The sequence below is a fragment of the Nyctereutes procyonoides genome, unplaced genomic scaffold, assembly GCF_905146905.1.
Source record: "Nyctereutes procyonoides isolate TBG_1078 unplaced genomic scaffold, NYPRO_anot_genome, whole genome shotgun sequence".
Lineage (NCBI taxonomy): Eukaryota > Metazoa > Chordata > Mammalia > Carnivora > Canidae > Nyctereutes > Nyctereutes procyonoides.
Genome location: NW_026575024.1, coordinates 26,974,056 through 26,986,917, shown reverse-complemented (window position 1 = coordinate 26,986,917; position 12,862 = coordinate 26,974,056). Strand labels below are relative to the sequence as shown.

At 43.9% G+C, this 12,862-nt stretch overlaps 1 protein-coding gene across 1 annotated transcript; it reads left to right on the top strand.

Moving 5' to 3' along the window:
* The first annotated feature begins 1,214 nt into the window (after nucleotides 1-1,214).
* DEFB123 (defensin beta 123) lies at nucleotides 1,215-12,018 on the top strand. Its single transcript, XM_055345866.1, has 2 exons — nucleotides 1,215-1,279; nucleotides 11,873-12,018. Exons 1-2 carry the CDS (start codon nucleotides 1,222-1,224, stop codon nucleotides 12,016-12,018), a joined length of 204 nt encoding a protein of 67 aa, XP_055201841.1. The 5' UTR covers nucleotides 1,215-1,221.
* Nucleotides 12,019-12,862: the final 844 nt, after the last annotated feature.

Genomic DNA, 12,862 nt, shown 5'->3' with positions numbered 1-12,862 from the left:
CCAAGATTGAATCTCAAGGAATACATTGTTTGAAAAGATGAGCCTTTTAGGGGCACCTGGGTGGCTCAGTGGTTGAGCATCTGCCTTCTGTTCAGGGCATGATCATAGGGTCCTGGGATCGAGTCCCACATCGGGATCCCCACAGGGAGTCTGCTTCTCTCTCTGCCTTTCTCTGTGTCTCTCATAAATAAAAATAAATAAATAAATAAATAAATAAATAAATAATAAAATCTTTAAAAATAAGTTGTTTACACTTCCTGACCTCATTATTTTTCCTATTTTTCAGTCTTCAACCTCCTCACTCTGTTGCCCCTACAGATATAGTTATCGAGTCATTTTGTCTTGTAAACCCTCTATATGCTTTTATACCCTTGACGTCTGTCTCCAGTAGCGTCCACTCGGGAAATGGAAGCCACACGGGATATTTAATTCTGGGAACTGGTCACACACTGTTGGAAGACTGAAAGAACAAGAAGACCCTAAAAACAGAATAGTGACGACAGGAACAAAAGGGAGACAGAGACAAGGGGCTTTCCAGACCTGGGAGTTCAGAGGGACCCCAACAGCTGGTTCCTGGATCTAAGGAGGGGCTCAGCTCGGAGTCCAGAAGACGTGCCCCCACCACCACCACCACCCCAGGGGTCAGGTGCCCGGCGCGGTTGGCGCTCGGATGGCCGATGGCCGAGGGCACGGCCAGGCTGGTGCTGGGAGCTTCATCTCTCACCATCGTTCTCACGGGTTCCCTCCAGTTACATCAGATATATATTTCTCACTCCCACCCCAACGTCAGCCCCGGGGCGGACTTCCTCTGCCTGGGACACCAGGTGGGCTCACCTGCAGCCTGCAGGTGCCGCGGGCGCCTGGTGGGGTCTCCCCGGCCCCTCTGCGTCCTGCGTGCGTGGCGCCCCCTGGCGATCCCTCGGGGCAGGCGCTCTAGAGCGGGCGGAAGGACCTGGGGCCCGGCTGCCTGCCCCCCTTCCCCCCACCTCCCCCTCCCACCCCCGACGACCAAATGACCACAGGAGGCGTGCCAGCTGCAAGAGTGGCGGCAGACCCTGGCGCAGGGAGTGTGGGGGCCGAAGCCGCGGGCGGCCGAGGGCACGCGCGGGTGACATCGTTCCGGCTGAACAAAGGCACCGCCAGCCAGAGAGGCTGGAGCCCTGCCCCGTTAGTTTTGCCATCGCCTCGGACTTGCAGCCTCGCCTGGGGCCACTTCGAGCCATGAAGCTCCTTTGGCTGACTGTGGCTGCGCTGCTGCTCCTGACCCAGCTCACTCCAGGTAACCTGGACCTCTGCCAGGAGGGGCAAGGGGGTGGACTGAGGCCTGGTCTCGGAATCCCCAAACCCCGGAGGATGGGCTGCCCTGCTTCGGCCTCGGCCTCGGGGAACTTCCCCTTTTAGAAGCTCAGAGAGGAGGCGCCCTGGCTCGCAGCAGGTGCCCAAGCTTGGGTACCAACCACAACATCCAGAGCTTCTCCGCGGCCTCCCCGTCCCTCTCTCCCTCTCAGGGAGCAGGTGCAGGTGGCCTCGCGTGTGACAAAGAATAGAAGGGGGGCACAGGAGAAGCAGGAAGAATGAGGCAACAGTGGACCTTTTACAAAATAGTCCCCAGAATGATGGAGGCTTTGTAAAGATCACAACCACCTTAACCAGTGAGAAAAACTCACGTACACTGTTGCTGCCTCTGTGGCTAGGGCCACAGAGATAAAGGACGCGGCCCTGGGGGAGACAACGAATGACATTTACAATCCAGAGTGACCTGAGCAGTGACGGAGGGGTCTACGGATCTCAGGTGCATATGGGAGGGACCAGCCCAGTCTGAGGGCCAAGAGAGTCCTCCTGATGGGATGCTGAGTCCCAAAAGTATGTTGAGATTGGAAGGGAAAGGAGAAAAGAAGGAAGTAGGAAGAGTGTCTCTGGCAGAAACTATCTTGTGCAAAGGAAGGTCCAGCTGTGGGAGAGCGCCTGGCGCCTTCAGGGAACTGGCACACAATTGAGTGGGTTAGTGGCATCGTGAGGGGGAAACTGAGGAAGCATTCAAGGTTCAGGTGTTGATGGGCCTTGACTACCAGGTGAGGAAGCCATGGGAAGGCTAACCAGTCCAGGCCACGGTCAGTCTTGCCCAATCCACCACCCCGGCCTAGCTGTCTGCCCCTCCTGCTCAGCTGGCTGGAGGATCTGCCCACACCAAGCCTTTCACCCCACCTGCCCATAGAGTCAGATTGTGTGAATTTCCTCAGCCAAGCTGACCTCAGCCCTTGCATCTGCCTGTGGCAAATGCCTGACACACCACTCACCACAGGGTACAGACGAAAGCCTCAGAACCTGGTCAGGATGCCCCACCATTTGTTAACTTCGTGACTTCTAGCAAGCAGCTCCCCAGCTCAGAGTTTCAATTTCCTCCTCTCAAACTGCTACAATAGCGTTTGTGCCATAGTATCAGATTGAGGGGAGAGATGGAACACAAGAGGTATGTAAAACAATGTTATCTCCTTTACTTTCCATAAATCATCTGAATTTTCCCAGGAACTTCCATCCCGCTGGTGGACAGTTGGGAGAAGCCAGAGAAGGCTCATTAGAGGCTGGGCCCAAAGTCAGCAGTTAAAACTAATACTCTTCTAGTTGAAAAACGGTTTCCATGTTAATTGAGCTCTTTCGAGCAAATATTCCCGTCTTTCAGTATTTCTTCTGTCTTTTCTCTCGCCTTCCCCTTCTCTGGACAGCATCTGGGTTTAGGAGAAAGTCATTCGATATGTCATGAAGGAATGAAGTGATTCAATAAGCACGGTTGAGTGGATTTCATGTTCTAGGCACTGCGATAGGTTCTGGAGTCAGAGCATTAAACAAATCAGAACAAAATAAGGTGAGCAAAGTCTCTGTCCTCTTGAGTTTACGTTCTGCTGAGGAAGGCAGAAATTTTTTTGAAAACTAAGTGAAACATATGCAATGATAGCTGATGAGTATAATGAGCAGAATTAGGCTGGAAAGGTGATAGCAAATACCAGGGGGTGGTAGATTTGCCATTTCGAAGGGGTGCCCATAAAATGGCTCACTGTGATCTGAGGGAGAATAAGGTGTGAGCCATGTAGATTTGTGGGGAAGAACATCCAAGCTGGAGGGAACACCATGTGGAAAGGCCCTGGGGCAGGAGCAGGAGGAACTGGGGTAAGGCCCTGTGCTAGACCTTCACTGACTTCTGAGACAATGGCCCTCATGTGTCACAGGTCAGCGAGTGTTCTGATGGCACTTGATACGGGATCCCATGACTGTTGAAACATCTTGGTCCTGTTGAGGGCCCCATTGACTGAGCCCTTCAGCTCAGCCAAATTTTCCTTCTGGTCCACAGGTTCGGGCTGTTCACCCCCTCCACACATACAACCTTCTGTGTAGGAGTCTACTCTTGGCAGTTCCCTCAGGCTGACAGTCTGGTTTTCTTATGTGCACTAGAGACATGAAGAAAAGTGGGGGCCTTCTAGATCTCTTTTATGCCACAGGAGAGCAAAGGGAAGGCACTCAGCCACTTCCCTCGACCATTTCTTAATCCCCCTCCTGGTGGCACCATGATGTTCTGTATCCCTGCTGTTAGCAGTTTCCCTGGGCTGCTCTGAGAGGCAAGGAGTGAATGCCCTCTCCTCTGGGAGCTTCTCCATACCAATCTGGGCGTTTCTAGAAAAACACTCTTGCCCCTGTCTTTCTCACATTACTTATCTCTACTTCCCAGATATTTAGGTCGATCAGCAGACCCCTAGTAGGGGAGGAGTGAAAGGCCTTAGTCTCTAGCCTGCTGGTACTGCTGGTAGGTCCAGCAGTCTGATGGCTCGAGACATGGGGTGTGGATTCTAAAGGAGCTTTCAGGCCACCTACTGCTGGTCCTGATGAAAGAAGTGTATTTAAGTACCCCGTTTCCCCTACAGAGAACATTTCCCTTCTACTTCCTGTTGGGTGTAGCAGTGATAACAGAGACTCAACAGAAGTTTCTTTAGCTGGACCCTCAGCCTTTACGTCTTGTGGCTTATGGTCAGGCAGTATTTTCTGAAACCATCAAGCCACCTAATATATAAAATAGCTTTTGAAATTGGATCAGGAGCTCCTGATCCTTTTTGATAAATTTTGGGTTTAGAAATTATTTTCTTATCATGAACTAAAACAACTCTTCTTGTTTAAGCTAAGCAGTGACGTGTCATTCTAACTGTTATATACCATCCTCCTAAATGCCAGAAACTGCCTGATGCTGCTTTTTGGCAACCAAGGGGGGTCTCGAGATGAAAGAGGGATGAAATATATACCACTTTAATATGTTCAAAATATTAAGGTTAGGTTAATTGTGGAAATTCAGGACATATATGTAAAGCCCAAGAACCCAGCAGAAATTAGGTTTAGGGGAGACGTGTCACTTATGTTTGCCACATTATATCTACATTATATCTTCTCAAAACACCCAGAGTTCCTCCTTTATAACTGTCATTACGACCCTGGTCAGTCAAATGTCTGGGTGGCTATTTCTTTCATGGCTATTTCTCCTCCCGCTAAACTAGAAGTTCTCTGAGGGCAGGTATCTATCTCTCACTTGTTTAATTAGTATCTTGAGTGTATAAGCTTCTTAGTCTATACATATGAGTATTTCCTAGGACAGACATCTAGAAAGGAAATGGCTGGGTAAAAAAAAAATGTGCATAATTTTTAAGTGTAAGGTTTTTTTAATTTTAAAATAAAGTAAAATGTTGTAAGTTTTTGCTAAGTAGCCTCCAGAGAGACAAAACAATGAATGAGGCCATCTTTTCCCCTCACTCTCACCACTGGTTATGACCATCAATTCTTTGCATTTCTGTATACTTCCATTGCTAAGTACGCACCTCTAGACACCCTATTGTTGACATGCTCACTTTAAAAATCTGCCATCTCTTGAGATTCTTTTAATTTTTTAAGGTTTGATTATATCTTCATCCCTCTTGGTCTTTATAATTTATCCATTGGGTCATATGAGCTAGGCTTTCCCATGCACAGACTCTACTGATTGCATACTCAAGGTGAAATTCAGTGCCTTCCTCTGACCTATTTCCTGAAAATTGGTACCTGTATCCAAGGCTGTAATCAAGCTCAAGTTCTACCCTTTTTGGTAAACTTTTGATGATAATAATATTCTTTCATCAGGAGGCACATAGTATCCTGGTTGTCTCTCTTTTAGTGACATTTATAATCACTGATGCTCAAAGCCCACCCACATTAATTCTTTGGGCATTGCAAAATGGTGATACTCTATTATATGATTTTTCACTAGTTTGCTGGAAATTTATTATACTAAAATAATAAAGACACTCATCATCTACTATTTGGTTACTCAGTAGGACAGTTTATATAAGAAAAACAGAATAAATGCTTGGTGGTTTTCCAAAATGTGTGAATCTGCAAGATAATGATCTATTTTCCTATCATCCCCCAAATGTGATGAAATAGTTTTTAATATATTTGATGAATTTTCATTCAATGCAATCTTTATTCCTGTTGAAACTCAAATTGTCCCAAATTGTCTTTGGCTTATGGTAGCCTTATTTTAGATATATCCCTGCCACTCTTTGATAGTTTCCTTATGATGCATCTATCTTATAGACACCACAGGAGACTCACTTGCAGTCTGACAGATAACTTGGCACAGCAGAGGAAAATACACACCTAAGGAGCTGTGGGGCAAAAGAAGGAGCAAATAGGGTTTCTATAGGATTAAGGAGAGGGACAAAGTTCAGGTAAAATGTAAATGAAGTTGTGTTTTTTGTTCTGTTTTGCTTCAAGTTTTTATTTAAACTTCAGTTAGTTAACTTAAAGTTAACTTAATATTGGTTTCAAGAGTAGAATTTAGTGATTCATCGCTTATATATAACACCTAGGGCTCATCACAACAAGCGCCCTCCTTAATACCCAACACCTGTTAGCCCATCCCACACCCTCCTCCCCTCCAGCAAACCTTAGTCTGTTCTCTATAATTAAAAGTTTCTCTTTTTAAAAATATTTTATTTATTTATTCATGAGAGACACACAGAGAGAGGCAGAGACATAGGGAGAAGGAGGCTCCCATGGGGAGCCTGATGCAGGACTTGATTTCAGGACCCTGGGATCACAACCTGAGTCAAAGGCAGATGCTCAACCACTGAGCCACCCAGGTGCCCCATATAGTTAAAAGTCTTATGGGTTGCCTCCCTCTCTTTTTTTCTCCCTTTTCCCTATGTTCATCTGTTTTGTTTCCTAAATTCCACGAGTGAGATCATATGGTATTTGTCTTTCTTTGTGAGTAGTGTTTATTAGACTTCATGTGTAAAGGGATTAACGTCAGGCTGAAGAATGGATTCAGGGTCCCATTTCTATGGAAAGTACAAAATTAAGAGAGATGTGGAATCTCACATCCCAAAACCCCTTCTCTGACACTCTGCCCTTGGGTCTGAAATCAAGGATACTTTTCTGTATTGAAAAACTGGCTCCTCAGAAAAGAATGTAATGTTCCAGTCCTGCCTATAGGATTTCAAATACAAAGTTTCAGACCGATGTGACTTGAGACTTTGTCCTTTAGTTAAGTAACAAAAGCAGTTTCAGTGGTTCATAACTGGTTATCTGGTGTGACAAGATATTCTAGGTTCATCTTGCACAATTCCTGCCCTAGATCTTGAATTCCACATTTCTTCAAGAAGCTCTGATTTTTTTTAAGTAGGAAAATGGTATTTCAGAACCATGATCTAGATGCTAGAGATATTCAATGCCCTAAATTAGTCCTTCGTTCCACATCTTTTCATCAGATAGAGCTAGGTATGAAAATCAACACATTGAATACATATAAAATACCTCATGAATTCATATTAATACTTCCCATTCAAAGCGATCTAGGGGCATCTGGGTGGCTCAGCAGTTGAGCATCTGCCTTTGGCTCAAGTTGTTATCCTGGAGTCCTGGGATCAAGTCCCACATTGGGCTCCCAGCACGGAGCCTGCTTCTTCCTCTGCCTATGTCTCTGCCTCTCTTTCTGTGTCTCTCATGAATGAATGAATAAAATCTTAATTTTTTCTTCTCAGAGCACCTGGCTGGCTCATTTGGTGGAGCATGGGCTTCTTGGTCTCTGGGTTGTGGATTCAAGCCCTATGTTAGATGTAAAGATTACTTAAAATCTTTAGGGGCATCTGGGTGGCTCAGTGGTTGAGCATCTGCCTTTGGCTCAAGTTGTGACCTGGGGCCCTGGGATCAAGTCCCACATTTGGCTCCCAGCAAGGAGCCTGCTTCTCCCTCTGCCTAGGTCTCTGCCTCTCTTTCTGTGTCTCTCATGAATTTTTTTAAAAAGTGATCTTGATTAGACATCATAGGGCACACTTAATGAGTGATATTCCTATGAAGAGAAAAAGCATCAGTAACAAAAGTGTGCACCCAGGACCAGAGTCCTGTTTGGAATATCCAGGAAAAGCCACCAGAAGCAAACTCATTGGTCCCAGAGGTCAGACTATATTGTTCACTCAACAAATGTTTTGGTTGCTTATGCAGATGCACTCACATGCGTACAACACACATGCTTGTGTGCACATGCACACATCAGAAAGGTTTCTAGGAAATGTGAATGTGGCAGATATTACCCCCAGTTGCACATCTGGCCATCTGGCTCTCTCACATGGCAGGATGATGTCTAATGCCAGGTGATGACAGACAATGGTTTTCTGGAACTCAGAATTGGCAAAAGACTACACTAGTGTTTTAGTGACATTGTCAGCAGCTCAGATGCTTCATGAATGAACACATGGAAAACTCAGGCAGTGGGATCAATTTTTCCAATGTCCTCCAGACTGTTTCTCTAGAAATTGCCATAGCATAAAACCTATCCCCAGTGCAGGTAAGCACATCTTGATTCCAAGTTTTTCAGCTTCTTCACGCAATTCCTTTCATCACCACATGAGAACAGGTGTTTTGCAGTTAACCCCAACCACTGAGTTCAAGAGTGAGAGTTTGATTCCTGACGTGAAAAGGCAATAAATTGTTCCAGCTTAATCCAATTGTACAGCAAGAAAACAAGAAAGAGCTGGTCAAGATATCATGGCCTTTTATAATTTTCTGAGGGAGAAAAACACTAAATATTAGACCCACAAATAAATTATGAGTCACTCAGGCTCTCCAGGGCCTTCTGAATTCTTCTGTCAGTATAGGAAGCTTTAATTTTAATTTATAACAAGTTCTACTTATTTTTTCTGAGGGTTGAAGATGATAAGGCATGATTTTTGGCAAAATTGCCATTCCTAATTAAAGTCCCAATCAAAAGAGCACCTTAGTCTCTAGAAAGGCAGATACGGTTTCCCAATTTTAGCCCTATCTGGTGCTTGCTTCGGATAGGGCTAAAGCACCAGATAGGGCTTCCCAAATAGGAAAGACAAACTACAGTTGTTTCTAGTCACAGGAAATGCTGTTGCTTTCTGGCAAGGAAAAGCATCTAGTCCTCCGTAGAAAAGGCTGACAGCACGTATTCAAATCCTTGAGATTTAGGGAGCTGTATAGAGTCCCTGAGATGGTGGTTCCTTTTCATGTCCCACTTACACTGTTTTCCCAAGAATGATTAAGCTAGCAGGTGGGACATATACCAGCGCTACCCTCATTAATCAGTAAAAACTTCTCTACCAGTGTTGTCTTAGAATAGTTTGTAAGTTTTGGGGGGCACTGGGCTGGCTGAGTCAGTGGAGCATGTGACTCTTGACCTTGAAGTTGTGAGTTGAAGCTCCATGTTAGGTATAGACATTACTTAAAAATAAAGTCTGTAAAAAAAAGAATAACTCTGGGGGTACCTGGGTGGCTCAGTGGTTGAGCATCTGCCTTTGGCTCAGGTTGTGATCCTGGGGTCCTGGGATCAAGTCCTGCATTGGGATCCCTGTGGGGAGCCTGCTTCTCCCTCTGCCTGTGTCTCTGCCTGTGTTTCTGCCTTTCTCATGAATAAATAAATAAAATCTTTTTAAAAAATAATTTATAGGTTTTCTTTACTGTGGGTCAAATTTTCCTTCAAGCTCCATTTCAGACAGTCCAGAAACACCAGTTAGCCATCGTAACTGTCTCTATAACACATCAGATTTCTCTCAGGATATTTTTTCAGAACCTAGTTCTTTTTTTTTTAAGATTTTATTTATTTATTATGAGAGACACAGAGACAGAGGCAGAGACATAGGAAGAAGGGAGGAGAAGCAGGCTCCATGCAGAGAGCCCGATGTGGGACTCAATCCTGGGACTCCAGGATCACACCATGGGCCAAAGGCAGATGCTCAACTCCTGAGCTACCCAGGCATCCCCAGAATATAGTTCTTATGATGCCAATTTGCTCAAGGTTCAAAAGAAGGGTTTTTTTTTTTGAAGATTCTATTTATTTATTCATGAGAGATACAGAGACAGAGTGAGGCAGAAATGCAGGCAGAGGGAGAAGCAGGCTCCATGCAGGGAGCCTGATGTGGGACTTGATCCTGGGGCTCCAGGATCATGCCCTGGGCGGAAGGCAGGCACTAAACTGCTGAACCACCCAGGGATCCCCTCAAAAGAAGTTTTAAAAGATAATTTGTAAAAAACCACCTAGCTCCTGGCTTACATATACACACACACATACATATACATATATATGTAAATAAATATGTGTGTATATATGTGTACATATATAGATACGAACACATGTTAAAGATTTTATTTAACTCATAATGAGAGAACAAGGCAGATTTTATAACTGAATCAAAGCAAAAATAGAAATTGGCTTTTTTCCCTCCCATAGTGCAGGGGAAGAAAGGGAGTCAACTGAACCTCTGTGCAACAGAATATCCTTGCAAATATAGAGAAATAATTATTTTTGCCCTACTATTATTTATCAACAGTTCATTGAGTTATAAAATAACCCCCACTTAATCAAAATCAGATCACCCTAAAGATTGTGATCTACCTAGACCAGGAACTATTGACACTACTGGTAATTATTGACCTTAGGGCACTATTGACATTTTGGGCTAGATAATTTTTTGTTGTGGCTGTCCTATGCATTGTAGGATATTCAGCAGAATCCTTGGCCTCTACCTACTAATTGCCAATAACACGTCTCACCAGTTTCAGCCACTAAAAATGTCTCCACACATTTCATTGCCAAAATTCCCCTCAGGAGCAAAATCACCCCAGTTGAGAATCACTGCTCTGGACAATGCAGTTTCCACTGACTCACAAATTTCCCCCGATAGTCTCTTCTGTATTGGTCAAAAGATAATCTCAAAGAAAGCTTACTCCTGACCACAATATAAACCTGGTCAAAACCTATAACAGAAAGGAAGAAAAAGAAAAAGATTACAAATTAATGAAACTTACAATTAACTTACAAACTAATGAAATAGAGAATAGTCATGGCTTGAAACTGACCCAAGCTTCATGGTTTAACAGATAACTGGAGGTCAGAGGCTTTGTTCAGCTGATGGAGTGCCTGAAGACCCAAGTCAGAGCAGGCTTGGGGCTTTTACAGAACAAAAAGAAGGATACATGTCCTTGTTCGGCTCAAGTGAAGGATTTCATCTTTAACAGCTGCAAAGCCTGTGGTTGGAATAGCAAAACTGTTCCGCATTTGTGTGCCTCTAGGCTGAGGCCATGGGTACCATTCCACCCCCACAATTGTCTGAACACTTCTTTCAAGACCTATGTTTGCAAGCCTTACAGTTTGTTGGTTGGTTAAGATTCCAGGACAGAAAAAGACACCAAAAACACTTTAGATAGGTCATTGCCAAGGGCTCCAGGGGAGTGGAGAATGAGGATTACTGTTTAATGAGTATAAGAGTTCCAGTCTTACAAGGTGAAAACAGTTGCTCAGGTGGATGATGATGATGGCTGAACACAATGCAAATGTATTTAATACCACTGAGCTGTGCACTTAAAAATGTTTGAGATGATAAGTTTGATGTTATGTGTCCTGTACTACAATCAATGAAAAAAACTAAGGATAGCCACCTTCTTAATGATAGGCCTTGGTAAAAACAAAACAAAACAAAAATAAAACTATGAAGAGAGTGATGGAATGTTGTCAAAAACAAAAACAAAAAACAACCAGTATGGATAAACCTTGAAAACATGCTAAGTGAAAGAAGCCAGACGCAAAAGGCCACATATTGTATAATTCCATTGGCATAAGATATCCACAGTAGGCAGATCTATAGAGAGGAGGGCAGGGATCCCTGGGTGGCGCAGCGGTTTAGCGCCTGCCTTTGGCCCAGGGCGCGATCCTGGAGACCCGGGATCGAGTCCCACGTCGGGCTCCCAGTGCATGGAGCCTGTTTCTCCCTCTGCCTGTGTCTCTGCCTCTCTCTCTCTCTGTGGACTATCATAAAAAAAAAAAAATTTATAGAGAGGAGGGCAAATGGGTAATTGCCCAGGGCTGGAGAGAGGGGTGCAGGGTTTCTCTTTGGGATGATTAGAAAGTTCTGGAACTAGATGGTGGTGGTGTGGTTGCACAAAGGCACTTGTGAATGTACTTAGTGCTACTGAACTGTGCATTTTAAAATGCTTGGGTAGCGGGGTGGAGGCATCTGGCTGGCTCAGTAGGAGGAGCATGCTATCTTGAACTCAGGATCATAGGTTTGAGCCCCACATTGAGTATGGAGACTATGTAAATAAATAAATAAATAAATAAATAAATAAATAAATAAGCAAACAAACTTAAAAAAATAAAATGCTTGAACTTGTAAGTTTTATGTTCTTTTACCATAATTTTACCACAACTTTTAAAAAGGGAAGGAAAGAAAAAGGAGGCCAATGGTGAAAGGCAGGGGAACCTGAGGACCCTCTATAGCACACCTGCTTTAATACCTCTTCTCAGGGCTAATAATCTCTCCATTCTTCTTTCTTTTTGTGTCAGGTGGCACCCAAAGATGCTGGAATCTTCACGGCAAATGCCGCCAGAAATGCTCCAGGAGAGAAAGGACCTATGTTTACTGCACAAATAATAAACTGTGCTGTGTGAAGCCCAAGTTCCAGCCGAGAGAAAATCTATGGCCATTTTAAGTTCTTGGAAGCCAGAAGCCATGAAAATGCAGATGTAGGGAGATGCCCTGAGTCTAGCCCCAGTGGATTCCTAAATTCTATCAATAAACACGTGTGGCTGATCTCTGTGTTTGCCTGCTAGTCTACCTCCGCAGTTCTCAGGAAGTCCCCTTTCGGGTGAAGTCAAAATATTTTCATCATAATAATAAGATAGTATTTGCCTTTTTCAATCTCACTGTCTCAGAAGTGTGCAGTGAAGTCTTCTGGAATCTATGAGACATATGGTGATGTCATTGTCCTGGCAGCTAATGAAAAGTGTGTTTATACATCCTTGTGTTTCCAGAATTTTTTGAAGTAGCAGGCTAAAAGCAGAGGGTGTTCATTTTCAGAGATTCACTCCGCTTGTTCTCAGTAATTGTATCGTACTCTTACTAGCCATCACTAGTTACGTGATTAATCCCATAACCTCAATGATCAGCTATTAATAAATCATTACTTTGAAATCCCAAAGTTTTCCTTGTACCTGTGTATGAACCCAGGGAGAACCAAGAACACTTTGTTATCTTGGTTTGTAGAGGCATATTAACAACCGGTACCAACTTGCTAACAGAGGAAAGCCTACACTCTCCCTGAGTGAAAACAACACCTACTCTACTCTCTGCAGTTTTTTTTTTTTTGCAGTTTTTTTAAATACAGTTTCTAACACACAATTAAAACATATTAAAAGACATTCACAGAGGAAGGAAACTAGGAACCATAACCAAGAATGAAAAGTCAACAGCAGCAAATCCAAACATGGCACAGGTGTTGGAATTCACAGACAACTTTAAAATAACTATTATAAATATGTTAAAGAAATTAGAAG